Source organism: Natrix helvetica (genome assembly GCF_964273705.1).
Source record: "Natrix helvetica genome assembly, chromosome: 6".
In the NCBI taxonomy this organism is placed as follows: domain Eukaryota; kingdom Metazoa; phylum Chordata; class Lepidosauria; order Squamata; family Natricidae; genus Natrix; species Natrix helvetica.
The window spans coordinates 40,530,988-40,549,794 of record NC_138553.1 but is presented as its reverse complement, the minus strand read 5'-3'; the positions used below and the strand labels follow the sequence as shown (position 1 = coordinate 40,549,794).

Sequence of the window (18,807 nt, the reverse complement as noted above, 5' to 3'; positions counted from 1 at the left end):
ACGGCAGCCGGGCGGGCAGCAGCTGGGGCGAGCGCGGCTCCGTCGAGGATTATGGAATTCCTGAGCGACAAATTCGGCCTCAAGAGCCCCCCGGCGGCGGCGGGCAAAAGCGGCGATTTCTACCTGGCCCCCGGAGCCCCTTTGGAGCACGTCATGGAAGCGCTGGACGGCGGCGAAGCCTTCTACGCCAAAGGCGGAGGCAAATGCGTGGGTCAGGCTGCCTACGCTCCTCACGGCCGGCTGGAGAGGACTTCCCCTGCTAGGGACGGCTCCGGTAAGCGAGGCAACGGGGGCGGGGACGGGACGGTTGAGGATGGCCGGGGTCCTGTTTGGCGAAGAAAAGCCGCCTCAATGGAGCCCAGCTGGCCTTTTGGACGGGGAAACGGGAAGCGAGTGAGTGTGTGTGTGTGCGCGCGTGTGTGATCTTTGTCAATTCTTCTCCCTCCCCTAAGTACACAAACAGTCCGGCTCCGGACAGCAATTTTAACTTCTGATTTACACACGGGGGTTTGCACAACACCCTGAACCGGAAAATATCTGGAGAGTTGAGACAGCACAACAGGCCAGACAAAAATGTTGCAGCTGGCTAGTTTCTGGTTGATGCTGCAATTGGCACTTTGGGGGCTCGATCCACCTAGAACTTTCCTGACGTCTTTAGATTCCGGGTTCGCTTTAGGAGCCGTCTTCTGATGGGGGGGGGGGGGGGGCGGGCGGATGCCTCGCAGGGGCCTTTTGACAGATTCCCATTATTAATGGGCGACGGCCTAGGGGGCAGAAAGAACCTCCAAAATTAATTGAAATCAACAGACGTGACTTCGGGGAAAAGAAAAATATTTAGGACCGGCTGCTATAATTGTGAATGAAAGAAAATCCGCGCTCTTTAAAAATCGAGACAACGTATCGCGTATTCCTCTCCGTCTGTCCTTTCATTTTATAGTGGTTGACAATTTCTGATCAATGCTTGCAGTTACGTTCTGGGCACCCTGGTTACACATACGCATCCACACGCACACACAAAGCACACACAACGCACACCCAGTCTTCCCTCAAGCAGAAGCTTGGTCTGGAAACCGCCCTGGAATATTTGAACGTCTCGACTGTTTCCAGACGAATTTCTAGATCCTCTGGGAAGAACGTACGTTTAGGAAATCCTTCGAAAACGTGGAGACTGTTGTAAATTAAACATACCACAAACACCCATATCTTGATCCCTACGCTCGAAATTCTGGCCTCGTAGGTTTTCCGGATTCCTCTACTCGTCGATCTTACACGGAGGAAAACCCATCGCTTTTATTTTGTAAACATCAACATCGCATCTTCCTCTTTTTTTTTCTTTTTTCTTTAGCAAAACGAAAGTGAATCCGCAAAGGCTCGGCAGGCAGAGTCCGGGATGCTAAACTTAAAATTATTGACCGGGCGAGGACGGGGTGCGTGGGAGGGGGGAGGATGGCAGAAAGCAGCAGTTGTTTGGGGTCAAGTGGCGTCCCGAAACTTCATTTTACTTTTGACCCGGGTGCAGTAGCAACTTTTCATTTTCATCCTCTGTTTCAGCTAACTGCCATGCCGCTGTGATCTGAATCGTACATAAGTCAACTCGACTTTTACGATGGAACATCTGAATGGAGACCCCAGCCCATTATAAGAGCATAATTTTTTGTTTGTTTATATGGAGAGAGAATAAGACTACTCAATGGATAACTTATATTAGGCAGAACGAAGCAACTGAAGGGACCAGGCAACTTAATTATGATTTGGGGGGACATCGTTCTGCTGTTGAGTTTCTTTTTGCATATGGTCAACTGGTCAGTCGCTCTGAACCTATTTTCTAAAGCTTTCTTCCCTTTAAACTACCGGTTACATATATAGAAGGCCTCACTCGGACCAACTCTCCATTTATAGAGGCATCGGTCAACACGATTACATTGAATTATTTTTTCATTGATTTTAAAAAAAACCTTTGCTGCTTCACAGATAGTTTTATCTCCGTATTTCTATTCTACTTATTTTCTTTAGCAAATAGTTCTTTTATACTTTATTTTGTGCGCTGCTCCCTAAGATAAATTAAATGAAGGGGAAAACAAACGATTGCGTAGTTAAGTAGTGGTCCTTCTACTTCCTTTCTCTCTCTCTTTCTCCCAAACCAGCAGCTGCCCTTTCGGTTAATTCCATGTTGCCCGGAAGCGCCGCGTAGCTTCGCCGCTCTGCCTACTTGCTGGAGGTTGAAGAAACAGTCCAGCAAAATGAAATGTTGGAAACCAGAAACCTGCCAGGACATACAAAGGGGCCAGGTTCTTATTAGTCTGTTCTCCCTCTTTCATCCAGGAGCAGTAGCGGCAGTAGTAGTAGCAAGCAGACTCTTTCAGAAATGAAGTCCTTGATTTGCCATTACATGCTCATACTTAGCAAGCAAAAAGTAAGAATTCAATGAGCTTTAATGGACTCCCCAAGCAATTGTGCATTGCACTGAGGCTTTCGTGGCAATCAGGCACGCCTGTTAACACTTTTCCACCCTTGAAAGTCATTGGAACTTGGCGACTGCGTGAATAATCTTGCCTTTGCGAAGCTTTGTACTTACAACAACAACAACAAAAATCATCGCAAAAGTTAGGCTTCCACACACACAGCCACACACTTCACCACTTCTAACTGATAAGGGTATATTGGAATTAGCTTGTTTCGGAGATTTATAGGGAAGACATCTTCCATTAATTCCAACTATTTCACAGGAGCTTCAGGGTCATCCAAAACTCCGTAACAAAAACAGGAGCAAAACATCCCTTACTCTTCCTAACTTGCAGATTTGCCTCCTAAACCTGGAAGCATTTTCCGCTACTCTCTCATATTCACCTCTTATCTATCTCAGTCTTAAAACCTGACAAACCAAGTCAAGAAGAAATGCTTTGTTACCAAGTCCTTCAGTTTAAGTGGATTGGATTTCTCTTTAGTTGTGTAATTAGTGCAAAAACTCATCACTTAACAAAACAAACAATTCGATGCTGGCCTAAAACATCTAGTAACACCCCCCCACACACACACTTTCTAGGATTAGTTAGCATTTCTGTTCTTTAAATGCTACATTTATTTTCTCGTTTGCAATGTGTTCTTTGCCACATAATTCACAACAGAAAGATGGTTTGCTCTCTAATTTTAGACTTAGTGAACTGGCTACAATTTTGACTTTGAGGCACTGTATTTGTATTTTTTAAAAAAGAATATAGAATGAAAAATGTGACCTTTTCATAGCTGAACAGATACAAACATCAAATTTCTAAGTGATAATTTATTCTAAGCAAAGGAGTTTATAAAGACTTTGAATCTGTGGAAGGCTTCTTAGAAATTTTGCAATTAAAACAGCAAAGAGAGATATTTAATGCATTATGGTGAGAGACATTTACATACCAAACATGTGTCAAATAAAGCAACTATGTTCAATGATTGTTATGTTTTGGTAAGTTTAATTTTGCATTATATAATTTCCCTTACTATTAGATTTAAGGATTTATCCTTCCATTTGTAATGTTTTCAGTATTCAGTGTGCCTAAGGAAAAAGTTCAAATGATTTCAAAAAGAATCACTTCCCAGCACACACTCACACATTCCCACATACATATGGAGAAATGCAGGGAATATCTAATGAATCTACCAATTTCATAAAAGTATTGATTAGTTTACTATTTGTTAATGCCTAATATTGGGCCAGTATTCATACATGTTTAGTTATTGTTTGCATTAATAGAAAATGGAATCCAGGTTTTACCAGGAAAGGAACCAGGAAGTACATTGTTGGCAGAATTTAAATCGTTTCTCATCTCGCTTAAATTATTTAATTTTATATATAGTTTTATTTATTATGTGTGTAGTTCACTCTCTGTTTGTGTGTCTGTGTGTGTGCGTGTGTGAGAGAGACAGACAAAAGAGTAACTCCAACCCTAATTTATAAGTAAATATAGAGATATATTTGATCAGTAGAACTTTCCCTTGAATTTGCTTGGAATGTCACCTAGAGGTAGGAGCACTAGTATAAATTGTAAGCCATGCCTTGTTAAAATCATACCCAATGAGCAGACCAGGGTAGTGAAATTACTGGGAGTGACAGAGAACACTAAAAACAAAATCAAAATAGCAAGCTAAATTCCTTTCATTGTAATGCTTACTGTTATGGGTAGATGGAATAACTTTTTCCTCCTAAACTTGTGATTCCACCCCAACATGTAACATCAATTATCTTAGAAATATGACGTTTTTAGGAGGGGGTGTGGAATCATGGGAATCTGTTCAGAAGCTAAGTGGGAGCGGGGGAATACTTTAAGCTTTATCTTGGACAGTGATCGTTTTTTTGAAAAGATAAATAGTTCTTGTAGGACCAGGGCAACATATAGGAAATAACTAGTTTGACTGTGTTGTGATTTTAAATAGCACCCCCTCCCAGTTTGCAGTAATAAAGAAACTAATTGGAAACAAAGCCACTCAACTAAGATCTAAGAACATTATTTTTTGGTGAAATATTTCCATTTCTTACTAACCTTGATTCAGTATGTTGCATTCTTTAACAAATCCTTGTAATACATGCAATTTCATTATTAAATAATTTGCAAAATAAAATAACTGGACATCATCCATCCAAAGGAAAGCATTTTAAAACTCTGATTGAGTTTTTCCTCAAATTGAATATCTTCAGATAGTTTCTCTGCATAGTCTTTGTTCAGCAATAAGTTTCATTATCCCCAATTGATCTTACTCCTAAGTAAATTGGGTTATGATTATATCTGATAGTGTTGCTTGTCTACCTGAAAATAAACCCCTTTGATTACATTGTAAATGAAAAGTAGACATAGGCTTCACAATATAGCTGACCCTTTAGAGATATTTCATAGAGAATAAGCCCTATTGAAGAAAATAAGGCTTGTTCTAAATGAATAGACTTAATACAAAGTTAACTCCCCATGAATACAACAAGATTTATTGCTAAGAAGCTATGTCTAGTACTGTGCCATATGTTTGTACTATTACATTGATCCAATTTTCCATTCTAAGTATGAATCAATTTATCTTTAGTAGAAAAAGAAATAGCACTGGTGGAAAAGTGCATCTTACTTTGAAAAAAAATCAGACTTAGATCTTGATGAGTCTAAATTCAAAATCCACAATAATACCCTTATCTCATCCACTAATTTTTAGTTACTCATATAAAAAGAAATCTGGGCATGACAAGTTTCACCCACAAGTAGACCATGTACCTATAAACATTTCACACATTATTCATACAAGGAATCTATGGTTTTTCACATTTTTTAAAAAAAAATGATGCTAAAGTTAACATGAATGCAGGCCAACTTCATTTATTTTCTTCTGCAGTGAATTTTGGGATTACGAAAGTTGAGAGTCAAGCACTGCACTCTGAGATGGGCAGACCCCTGGACACTTGCAGCAACCTCCGAATGTCTCCTGTGAAAGGGATTCCGGAGAAAAGAGAATTGGATGAACTTGGTGATAAGTGTGACAGCAATGTTTCCAGCAGTAAGAAGAGAAGACACCGGACCACTTTTACCAGTTTACAGCTGGAAGAACTGGAGAAAGTGTTCCAGAAGACACATTACCCCGATGTTTATGTCAGAGAGCAGTTGGCTCTGAGAACGGAACTTACCGAAGCTCGAGTTCAGGTAGGTGCCTCAGTTCCATCCAAAACAGAACAACATAATCTATTCAGTGTTTCTCAAACTTGGCAACTTTAAAACATGTGACTTCGTGCTCCCTGGGGAATTCTGGGAGTTGAAGTTCACAGATCTTAAAGTTGCCAAGTTTGAGAAACACTGAATTACTGAATGGCTAGAAGAAACAGTTGAAGCAGTAGGGTCCTGCAAAAACCCAACCAAAAGGTATAAATTATCAGTCAGACAAAATAAAATAGGTTATTTAGAACTTTACTATTTGCTAACAAGGTATGCCATCTAGTTAACACTGAGTAACTTCCCTAGCTGCCACCACCACTCCAGTTCTTCACTTCATGATCTCAAGAGTTTGTCTAATGGTCTTGGTAAGGTAAGGCAAGATAGTTTTATATACCCTTCAGCCAGAAATGGCAAAAGCATAGTGTCTTGCTTTAGGACATCTGATATCATACTGGATTAGGGACTGAGGACATTTGGGGTTTAACTGGAGCGGTGACAGCCTAAAGCCCTACTGCTAACAGCAGTCATGAACAGATGAGGAGAAGTACATTATAATATCACTCTCAAGGTTCTGACTAATGAACCCAACTGATTCAACACTCCAAAACTTGCAGCTTTCTCAAAAAAACTGTTTTATTGAGTACATCATTTTAGCATGGATGAAAACAGTTCTTCGAGAAAGCTGCAAGTCTCCGAGTGCTGAATTGGTTGGGTTCATTAGTCGGAACCTGGACAATCACAACTTGATCCCTTTTTCTGTGCTTGCATCTCCGCATTGTAAGCCATGTGGGTTGCATTATGATGTCACAACACACATTTTGTCATATGCTCTGCTTTCCCTGGATCCCCTGTCTGTGGCAGCAAATGGTTCTGTTGGACAGCTTTAACCCTGCTTCATTAAGGTGCCTTTGTACCACCCTTGCATGAGCTGCATTTTGGAGCTAAATTTTGTTAGTGAGGGACATAGAACAGAAGAAGCCATGTTTTCAATAAAAATAATTACATAGTCCAATTCCTATGTAATTTATTCACATTAGGGACTCTGGAAATATAAAGCTGATGTAAATATGGTAAAATTATTTTAACGTAATGATTAAGGAATGCCAAGTTGTGCAGGTAGTTAAAGGAATGTTATCTGCATTCTGAAATTGGGAATATCTATCCTTCCGTTCAGGAAAATGATAATTTGCTTAAACAACAGCAACAACAACAACAATAATATAATAATAATAATAATAATAAAACAACTCTGTAGTGAATTGATTCAATTCATTATAGAAAGTCATTGTATTATTATTTTATTTTTTATTATTGTTGATTCTGAAATGTCTTTAAAGAGTAGAATAAAGAAACAGCATATTATATTGAACAGTGTCAAGCATTTTAGCCTCTGGCATATTCATAGCGGTTGAGGTCCTTTGAGTACCATTATCTTCACCCAACTGGCTTCTCCTGAGCTGAGAAATCTTGGACTTGGCCCTGAAGTTCACACATGACTCTTCTACCATCTGGAAATCTATATAATCCCAGGAACTTTTCTATTGAAGTGTGATGCCAACATTTTATTGCACACTCGATGAGTCGATAGCATCATCAGTGACTGATTTTGAAAAGTACAGAGTTCTGGATCTTTCACTAAAAGCACTGGAATTCTGTTTATAGGATCTGCTGCATTAAACTGTCAAGATTAATGTAGTAAATGGTCGTAACAGCATTCTGCTAATCAGTATTCTTGTGCTTCTTCAAATGCAAGTGTAAGCTATCAGTTAAAGCTGTTTCAGATTATTGTATATATACATATCCTCCTCTTCATTATTACAAGCATGATTTTTATGATGTGTTAAGCATATACTTAAACATATATATGGTGAACAGCAAATGCATGGCATGCTTGTATTTGTAAGTGCATATATCTTACATAGAACTACTAATGCAGGTTAGGAACTCATATCCCTGCAAAGCTGGCAGTATCAGGTTGAACATTATATACCGTAGTTTGCAAAATATTATATTGGTAATCTGCTGCTATACTAGTTAAAACTACCACATTCAGTTCCCATTCCTGGCAGCTATTCCCACTGAAATTAGAGGAGGCACAGTAATACTTGAGCCGCTAGAAGCTTGAAAACTTCCTACATGTTGTGATGGTATAGAAGAAATTAGGTTGTGTTTTGGAATTATTTTATTATATAGATTCTGTCCCAAACAGAACTTTATTTTTCTTCAGTTGATATCTTCCAGATGTCAGACTACAATTATTATTGCCATCCACCAGACTAGAGATTATTATTTATTTATTATTTATTTATTTTATTGAACTTATTAGTCGCCCCCTCTCCCCACAGGGACTCGGGGCGACGTACAGAGCAATAATCAAGATAGCACCATAAAATCGTGCAGAGGAGGTAAAAATAAGTCCATAAATAAGCATACTTACAAAGTTTAAAACCCCAAAAATATTAAAAACAAAATTTCCCATTGTAAAATGACCTGGGGTGGCAAGATAGTAACGTTATGCCAGGCCGGCTTGACAAAACAGGTAGGTCTTCAGCTTCATACGGAAGGAGCGAAGATCGGTTGTTGTCCGGATGTCTGGGGGGAGGTCATTCCAAAGGGTAGGGCCCACCACAGAGAAGGCCCTACTCCTGGGCACCGTCCCCAGGCACTCTCTAGAGGACGGCACCCGGAGTAGCCCCTCCCTGTGTGAGCGAGTGGGTCGCAGGGATGTATGGGGCAGGACGCGATCCCGCAGGTAACTAGGCCCTGTGCCATGGAGCGCTTTGAAGATGGTAATCAGTACCTTGAAGCGCACCCGGTAGGCCACAGGAAGCCAGTGCAGCTCGCGCAGGATAGGTGTTATATGGGAGAATCTCGATCTCCCCATAATAACCCGCGCGGCTGCATTCTGGACCAACTGCAGTCTCCGGGCGCACCTCAAGGGGAGCCCCATGTAGAGAGCGTTACAGTAGTCCAGGCGGGACGTCACCAGCGCGTGAGTGACTGTGCGCAAGGCCTCCCGGTCCAAAAGGGGCCGCAACTGGCGCACGAGGCGAACCTGGAGGAACGCCCCCCTTGCCACGGTCGCCACGTGATCTTCTAAGGTCAGCCGATCGTCAAGGAGGACGCCCAAGTTGCGCGCCCCTTCCACCGGGGCTAATTGCTCATCCCCGATGGTCAGCGATGGAATATGCTGATTGAATCGGGAAGCCGGGAACCACAGCCACTCTGTCTTGGAGGGGTTGAGCCTGAGCCTGCTGTCATCCATCCAGACCCGTACGGCTTCCAGACATCGGGTCATCACTTCGACAGCCTCGTTGGGGTGGTTTGGGGTGGAAATGTACAACTGAGTATCATCAGCGTACAGATGGTAACTCACCCCAAAACCACGGATGATCTCGCCCAGCGGCTTCATATATATGTTGAACAAGAGAGGCGAGAGAATCGACCCCTGTGGGACCCCACAAATGAGGGGCCTTGCGGTCGACCTCTGCTCCCCCGTCAACACACATTGCGTCCGGCCAGAGAGGTAGGAGTGGAACCACCGTAGCACGGTGCCTCCAATCCCCAACCCCTCCAGCCGGCGCAATAGGACACCATGGTCGATGGTATCGAAGGCCGCCGAGAGATCTAATAGAACAAGGATGGAGGAACAACCCTCATCCTTTGCCCTCCAGAGATCATCCACCAACGCGACCAAGGCCGTCTCCGTGCTGTGACCGAGTCGGAAGCCGGACTGGCGCGGGTCTAGATAATCATCTTCCTCCAGGTGACGCGGAAACTGCTGAGCCACCACACTCTCAACAACCTTTGCTAAAAAAGGAAGGTTGGAGACAGGACGATAATTTGCTAGTTCCTTTGGGTCCAGAGAAGGCTTCTTGAGCAGGGGCCTGACCACCGCCTCTTTCAGGGCGGCCGGCATCCGGCCCTCCCCCAACGAAGCGTTCACCAGCCCCAGTAGCCAGCCTCGTGAGCCCTCCCAGGAGGCCAGCACCAACCAGGAGGGACACGGGTCCAGTAAACATGTGGTGGCCCGCAGTCGCATGCGCAACCTGTCCAAATCTTTGATGACAACAGGGTCAAACTCCTCCCAGCATGGTCTCTCAAGACTAGTCTCGGACGTCCACACTGGAGCACTGGAGTGGGTCCAACCTCTCCGGATATGATCGATTTTATCCTGCAGGAACTCTCCAAATTCCTCTGCCCTGCCCTGCAATGGGGGGTCCCGCTGCTCCTGTGACAGAAGGGAGCGGGTCACCCGAAACAGGGCAGCAGGGCGGTTCTCTGCGGACGCTATAAGAGTGGCACAATACTGACGTTTGGCCACTCTTATTGCCACAAGGTAGGTCCTTATGTAGGCTCTTACCTGTGTTCGGTCAGCTTCGGAGCGGGAGGATCTCCACTTACTCTCCAGGCGTCTCCTAAGGCGTTTCATCGCCCTTAGCTCCCCGTTAAACCAGGGGGCCCGGGTCGATCGTGGCCATCGGAGAGGCCGCAAAGGCGCCACCCGGTCCAAGGCACCGGCAGCCGCACTATTCCATGCGGCTACCAGGTCCTCAGCCCGGGAGCGGGACAGGTCAGCAGGAAATGGCCCAAGCTCAGCCTGGAACCTATCCGGTTCCATCAGGCGCTTGGGGCGGAACCATCTGGGATAATCTGGTTCCGCCTCCCCGCGGTGGGGAGTAGCGCCAGGGAAGTCAAGCTGGAGAAGTGAGTGATCTGACCATGACAGGGGCGTGATGACTAAATGCCCTCTTCCCAGATCACTCGTCCACTGGTCGGAGACAAACACAAGATCCAGAATGTGGCCTCGCTCGTGAGTGGGGTCCTGAATTACTTGAGTCAGACCCATGGCTGTCATGGAAGCCATGAATTCCCGGGCTACCTCGGATGCCTTTCCCGTTGACGGCAGGTTGAAATCCCCCATCACTAGTAGTTTGGGGGTCTCAACCGCCATCTCCGCGATCCGCTCGAGGAGCTCGGGCAGGGCCGTTGATGTATGGCGGGGAGCCAGGTATACTATCAACAGGCCCAACTGACTCCCTGGACCCCACTTTACGCCCAGAGACTCACAACCAGATGTCTGCGACACAGTGAATTCTCTCGGTGCCAGATCGTCCCGGATGATAATTGCTACCCCCCCACCCCTACCTTGGGCCCGTGGCTGGTGGAATACACGGTAACCTGGAGGGCACATTTCCCTGAGGGGCAACCCCCCCTCCGGGCCCAACCAGGTTTCCGCTATTCCTGCGAGGTCCGGCTCCCCCTCTGTGATCAAGTCACTGATGAGGGGGGCCTTGTTAACCACGGACCTCGCGTTACATAACATCAGCCTAAGGCCCAGGCTCTGCTGATCCTGTCCACCTAGTCTGCGGGGGTTGGTGCAAGCGACCGGGCGTATCCAGTGGCCCCGGTCTGCCAACCGACTATACGTTCTTCTGGTGTCCTCGCGCCTGCCCCTCCCTACGACCGTCGTGATTGGAATTCCCCTTATAGGGATGTTATTTCCTCCCACCCGCTCCGCTTCGCTACCTTCCGTCTTGACCCTCCCTTCCGTCTTGACCCTACATGTTGGCCTGGTTGTATCCATACCCCAGGGCCAAACCAACCCTCCCCGCTCCCTGGAACCCCTTAAAAGCTTTACAAAATGGGATTTATAATCTAATACATCTGAAAAGGTTGTTGCATTAGTTGAGGCTGCATTAATTCATATATTCTGTCAAATCATGTAATGCTTATGGGGTGCTAACAGAGACTTGTTGGATGCAGGTATTAATATAGGCAATCCTTGATTTACAACGGTTTGTTTAGTGACTGTTCAAAGTTATCACTATGCCCCAAAATGATTTATGACCGTATTTCACACTTACGACTATTGCAGCATCTTCATGGTCACATCAAAATTCAAATGCTGGGCAATTGACTCATATTTAGGATGGCTGCAGTGTCCTGGGGTCATGTGAGTTTATGCTTTTTTTTGTGACTCTATGTTAAGCAAAGTCAATGGGGAATCCACATTCACTTAACAACCATGTTCCTAGCTTAACAACTGCAGTGATTCACTTAACAACTGTGACAAAAAAGGTTGTAAAATGGGAAAAAGCTCACTTAACAAGTGTCTCACTTAGTAACAGAAATTTTGAGCTCAATTGTGGTCATAAATCAAGGACTACCTGTATTGCAATCCTATATGTATTTTCTGATGAATTTAATATCTCTGAGGCAAACTTATAAAAATCCTGCTAAGTAAAGCAAATTCCATTGAATACAATAGGTTTAAGATAGTAGTTAGTACACTGGGAAACAGCTGATAATGAATATATCAACAAATCCAAAAATATACCTTAAACTGTAGAGAACTATAAAGAAATATGATACCTTGGATCCAGACTTAATTCATGCTTTAAAAAAAACTACTGAGTTTAATCCTTCCGGTTTTAATAAAACTAAACAAAAGTTCACTTAAATCTGGAATATTGGAGTAATTGCACCAATCTGAATTAATCTATTCTAAATAGGATTAAGGCCATATCTTCTGCAGTGATTGGAGAGGGATGGTATTTGTCTTTTACAGAATGCCTCTTATTATTTATTTAGTCTGTTTATTTTTATCCTGCCTTTGTTAATTTTATAAATAATGCAAGGGAGTGAACATAACACAATACTTCTGCCCTCTCCTATTTTCCCTACAACAACAACCCTGTGAGGTGGGTTGGGTTGAGAGAGTGTGACTGGCACAAAGTCACTCAGATGTTATTTATTCCTTAGGAAGGTTTAAAATTCACAGCTTCCTGGTGGTATAATTAAATACAGTCTCATTTAAGCAAAGTAAAACTATACTTTTTAAATCTCATTAAATCCAGAATATTTAGTAGTTATTTAACACCCAAAGCATCCTGTTTCTCAAATATAAAAAAAAATAGTGTCAATAATAAATATTTTTGAACACTGTGTATCTAAGTCAAAATTTGCTGGACACAATTATCAGAATTACCGATTATGGTTTTGCTTTTGCATTCGAAGAATGCCGTTCATGCTAACATCACATCTTACTATTTGAAGGAATAGCAAGATTTGGTTTAATGCAGAAGGCAGCTGCTTAGGTTTTACTAAGGCTTCTCAAGTCATTATGGACAGATAAAAGAGTGGCAGAGCCAGAGAGAGAGGGATGTTATGGCTTGTATATATTATATTCTCTCTTTGGAACAAAATTGCTGGTTTCATTTTTTTTCCCTGATAATGTTTACTCTACTCTTTGTGTACATAGAGATTTCCGTGCTATTGAAGTAAATGCCCTAGATTTTTGCATCTCTGATCAGTCTACTGAAAAAGGCCAATGTAAGAAAATGGGGATCATAATTCCACAGATCGGCAACAGTATTCCATCATAATATTAAGCAATTTTCAAAGGCTTTACATCATTAGAGACCGGCATCTGGTTAGGCAGGGATAACAAGCAGCAGATTGTTGCTTCATTTTATATAGGCAACGGTTACTTTATCTTTGCCAAGAGTCGGTTTTCAGTAAATCGATGTAAACAGAAACATTTTGGGGGAGTGTCCGGGTTAAAAAATGTGGGTTTTCCCCCCCATGAGTTCCTTCCTAAAATTCAAGCAAACTGTTTGATTTAAATTAGCCAAACGATTGGCTGAATATATTCAGTGCACATCTCATTTTGCCAGTATTTCATCAAGATCCAATTTTAGTTTCATCCTGCTTACATGCCGAAAGAGCCTGCCTGAATCTAATTTATTGAAGTGGTTTTCTTTTTCTGTTGCGTGTCAGAGGAGTAACTGGCACCAGCCTAAGGAGATGGTCAAGACATTTACAGTGCCGGGGTCCTAAATATTAAATATTATGAGTTATTTGCTCACTGCAGACACAAAGGCGAGGCCAAAAAAAAAAAAGTTTCCCAGAGCCTTCGTACAGCACAAATTTATCAACAACAACAAAAGTTTCCTGCAATTGATTATGCAGTTGGCTAAACTTTATTGACTAGTGGTTATTTATTGACTAATGGTTACATATATATGTTCATAATATATTTATTAGCCGTGTTTCTTCTTTTGATGGTTTGGGAGAACTTTTCAAAATTGTTCTATTAAATTTGCAAGAGGTTTTGTGGAAAATTAATTCTCACGCTGGTGTTTCAGCATGGCAATCACTTTATTCAGTGAAAGTAATTTCAAGTGGTTTAATTGTTTCTTAATTGGCTAATCTTTAACTGCCCTGGAGGAGTGTTCTATTTGCAGCAGATTTGTCATTATGTAATGCTAACTATGAATGTGGTAGAATAGTGGTAACACTAGAATATAGTCAGTAATTCAGTTGAAAAGGAACAAATATGAAATAAATTATTTGTGCAATTTGCCATGCTTACATACATCTTGCAACAATAACTTTGGAAGGTCACAGGCAGCTACTAGCTTTCATGAAATTCCAGTCCTGTCATGACTTGGGGATAGCCGCTCCAATAAAGCAACTATTCCAGCTTATATTTCTTTGAGAACTGCAGATAAGCCTTTGTACTGATACTGGAGAACACAAAAGTAGCAAACCTTAAGAACATAAGTTCCATCTGCTTCATATCAGCTAGTTACAATATATTTGACGTGGTTAGACTGCCTTTGGAAACTTCAGTTGGTTCAAAAAAAATATACTATGCTTCTTTTATTTAGTGTAGCTGAATAATTGACTGGATCAGCAAGTTTTTAGAATCATCATGGAAGAAGGGAAAAATTGGGATTGCATAAAATATAGCAAAGACATTGTATTCTGTCCAATTTGTTTTGCCAATTGTTTTTCTTCAAGATGATTTTTTAAGTTTCCTATTTTTGTTTCCCAGCTTTTCTCTACTTCTTTAGCTGTTGATAGTCTTACTAATATTGGGCTGTTTTTATTTTTAAAAGTAAAAACAAAACAAAACAGAATTATATGAAAATGATCGAAGTGAGGATTGAATTGCAAAACACGCCACCATTCTTTGGAAGCCAGTACCTAATTTCAGAAAGCTAACTAATTCAAACCAGAGACAAAAATGTGTCCAAGATGCTAAATAAAAGTTAGAGTAGGGATTATGTCCCATATGCAAAATTGCAGTTTGCCCCCCCGCTTCCAAACAACATCAGAATACCCATGTCACAGTAAGTAAACTGGAAAATAGAGAAACACACATATTCAAAAATGCATAGAAAGATGCCCCTTTTTAAAACTCATATACAATCAGAATGAAGTCAATAAAAAGAAGGAAAGCAGCCTGCATTGCCTACATGACCCCCAGGTCAAAATTGTTAACATGATAAAAGAAACTATAGAAAATGTACATCTCTGTGAAAGAAGATAAATAGACATGTCTTGGGCATGGACAAGGACTTCTCATTCCCTTGAGATTGCATAAATAAAGAAGATAGTAAGATCAGGAATTTTTATCCGAAAACTTGCCAGTTTTCAATTACTATTGTGAGGGGAAGAGAGAGAGAGAGAGAAAGAAAGAGACTGAGCAAAAGAGATTTCTGCTGTCACTGGAGTGATCATAATCTACTTTTAGTAATTCCAATGTTATATTTCATTCAATGTTCATTTTAATATAAAATGTACACTTCAAACACCTTTTATAGCTTACTCTGAAGCAAAGAGGAGAGAGAGAGAGAGGGAGGGTGGAAGAGAGAGGGGGGGAGAGAGAACGGACACAACCCCCCCCCACAAATGGGATTAAGTGATTAACGGGATCATGACGATCAAGATGTCTTGCTCTGCTCTCTTAGCATTTTCCCTTCAAGGGATAGAATCTTCTCCTGTGCAACTTCATTTCTGCCTGCCTTTTGGTACACATGGAGTTTTACTGTAAAGTTTGCTTTTACAAATGCCTTTTACTTATGGAACTATATTTTAAATGATATATTTCCAAGCACAATGTTTTGATTGTGTTAATGTTTTAGACCAGGGGCAGAGAATGCAGGGCCTTCTTCACCAGTGTGTTTATGGAGACTTGCTAGTGCCACTGGGCTCCTTGACTTGCCTGACTTTATTTATTTATTTTAAAAAATATTTTAATTATTTTAAAAATTGAATGCTGGATAGTGTAAAATAGTCTCTGACATCATCTTTATTTTCAAGACTGCTTCTGGAGCCTTAAACCAGTCCACAAGCGTTCTTAAAGACGGTGGTTGAAGGCAGCTCTCACATCTCTTTGGAAATATGTCTTCCTTTTACTTTTGGGGTCCGAAAGAGTGACAAGGAATAACCTCACTAGTTTGCCTCTGGTAAACAGATATTGCAAAGCATGCCACTTATCCAAAAACGTAGCCCCTCTGTCCTTAGTGTAATCAGTCAGTGGTGGGATTCAGCCAGTTTGCATCTATTAGGGAGAACCAGTTGTTAACTTTCTAAACAGTTCAGAGAAACGGTAGTTGGAAGAAATCTTATTTTTTTCCCCACTTTACAGGGCTAATCCTGTAAGGAAGGCAGGAAGGAAACATTCTGGTGTTGTTTCTAGCCTAATCTTTATTGCCCTGCTTACAGAAACTGCCTCTCCGGTTAACCCTTATTACATTGTTACTGTAACAACTAAGGAGAAGCGCCCATTGACCTGAGTGATGTTGCCATGCCCACACGGTCACATGACCACCAAGCCATGCCTACCCAGCTGGTCATTAGGGCAGAGAACCAGTTTTTAAATTATTTGAATCCCACCACTGTAATCACTGCTTCTCAAACTTGGCAATTTTAGGTTTTATGGACTTATCTTAAAATGGTCATGTCTGAAAATACGAGTTTAAATGATAATTGGTACTTTTGATTTTCATGAATGAAGGCAAATATACATGTCCCAGGATAATGTTGCAGGATCTATCTGGGTGGGTCACCGAGACCAGAGGTTTAGTCACCTGAGTTTTCATACTTGTGCTGGAGCCCATCCTCAGAGAACATCTCTCTCTCCCGGAATGTGTACTTTGGGCTATTCTATTCAGAGTATTTATGTGGTCCCTGGTTGGGTGCGGCTTCTTATTGGTTAATTGAGATGCTGATGACCAGCTATTAAGACATTAGTTATTATTTCTTTATGCTGCCAAGTCCTTGTAAATACTAATACTAAACAAACAAGCAAACAAACAAAAATAAATTAATAATAAATAAATAAATAAATAAATAAGTAAGTAAGTAAGTAAGTAAGTAAGTAAGTAAGTAAGTAAATAAATAAATAAATAAATAAATAAATAAATAAATAAATACTATACATACATACTATTCTATGCATAGAATAGCCCAAAGCACACAAACCAGTAGAGAGATTTTCCATGAGTCTCAAAGCTTGGAAGACTAAACCTTCAGGTCCTGGTGACTGACCCAGATTGGATCCTGCAGTTTTTTTCATTTTGCTTGCCATATTTAGCATATTTAAAATAAAAATGATTGAAAATGTTAGAGATCCAATTACAAATGATTGTGCAGAACAAAATATTCTCAGATATTGGAAGTCTATTGGTTGTAGGGTCATATCCTTAAGGGTATATTTGTATTTTGTATATCTGTATTTAATGAAAAGAAGGACTGGGGTGACGTGATAGCAGTGTTCCAATTATCTCAGGGGCTGCCACAAAGAAGAGGAAGTCAAACTATTCTCCAAGGCACCTGAGGGTAGAACAAGAAGCAATGGGTGGAAACTAATCAAGGAGAGAAGCAACCTAGAACTAAGAAGTAATTTCCGACAGTTAGAACAATTAATCAGTGGAACAACTTGCCTCCAGAAGTTGTGAATGCTTCAACACTGGAATTTTTAAAGAAGAGGTTGGGCAACCATTTGCCTGAAGTGGTGTAGGGTTTCCTGCCTAAGCAGGGGGTTGGACTTGAAGACTGCCAAGGTCTCTCCTAACTCTGTTATTCCATTCTACTATTTCTATTTTGCCAAAGGCTATGAGAATTCTGCACTCCACTTCTCCAGAGAACATATGGGAACCTAATCATATAAGCATATCTTAAAAATATTGTGGAGATTATCACAATGAAGTGAATATTGAAAATAAAGTGAGTCACACTTTTTTTTAACTTTCCCATTTAATGTAAACATTATATGTAGTATATATAATATATACTCCCTTGACAATTGAAGTGGTAAAAGAGGAAGTAAAGAAGAAAAAGTTGAAAGTGCATACTATATTGTAGTCTATCAAGTGTGTAATAACATCATATCTAAAAAAATCAGTATGCACACTTTAATTAAAAACATTGTATTGCTAAAAATGCTAATCATCATTTGATTAATAATGATGAAAAAGTCCGACATATTGTGAGAATTATGAAAATATGGGGCCTTTGGTAGCTCCCTGAGCTTGAGGATTTTCTTGCAGATGTTTCATTATCAAACTAGGTAATATCATCAGTGCATCAGAACAATGTATCACAGAGAAACAAAATGAGCAAATGCTATTAGAAAGATAGTGTCAATAGACTTGTTTGATGCAGCAGTTTCATTTTGTGAAAGCACTTTCAATTTGTACAAAAAGCGGTATCTGTCAAATGCAACAAAGCAAATGTTTTAAAACATGAGTTCATCAGATTCATCGGATCGTAAGGTGATGATAAGTCTTTTAAATATCCTGTTGCATTAAGAATGCATGATGGAAGCACCATATGCTATTCCAGGTAATGACACTTGAAATTGAGATATGAAGTAGGGAATGGTCATCTTAGCATTTGCCCACATTCTATCAGAGTCAAGTAGATGATGTTTGTTATGGAAACCCTTCCTGTCTGAGCTCCAGCCTGATTATTTGAAAAGGACTTTCACGAAAGCTGCACGAAACCCAAAAGTCATTGGGGGTCAAAACTGTGTTATTTTATAAAAAGGAGTTTTATGGATTTGGGCTGGACCATAGTTTAGCCATCCTTGTTCTTTCTAATTCTGTCTTCAGAAAAGGCCTCTATTAAGAAGTCCTTCATCTTTCTGCCAGTAACATCTTTCACTGCATGTTTTAGGAATAGCTTATGATGGTATCTATCAAGTTCAGAACATTGCTAGTTTCTAGGATTTCATTAAAATCCAGAACAGAGTAAAGGAGGGACGAAAGGATAATATCTTATCCACACAGTGCTGTAAATTTAAAGATGCTTATTAAATCATAAGTCAAGAAGTAACTTTTGG

General features: G+C 41.1%; 1 protein-coding gene across 1 annotated transcript in view; it reads left to right on the top strand.

Annotated features, from left to right (window-relative positions):
• Nucleotides 1–18,807, top strand: part of ALX1 (ALX homeobox 1) — a 40,056-nt gene continuing 21,249 nt past the window's right edge. Inside the window, exons 1-2 of the mRNA XM_081958319.1 lie at nucleotides 1–274; nucleotides 5,356–5,660. Coding sequence (XP_081814445.1) covers nucleotides 52–274; nucleotides 5,356–5,660 — 528 coding nt within the window. The 5' untranslated portion in view covers nucleotides 1–51. The remainder of the gene's footprint in view (nucleotides 275–5,355; nucleotides 5,661–18,807) is intronic.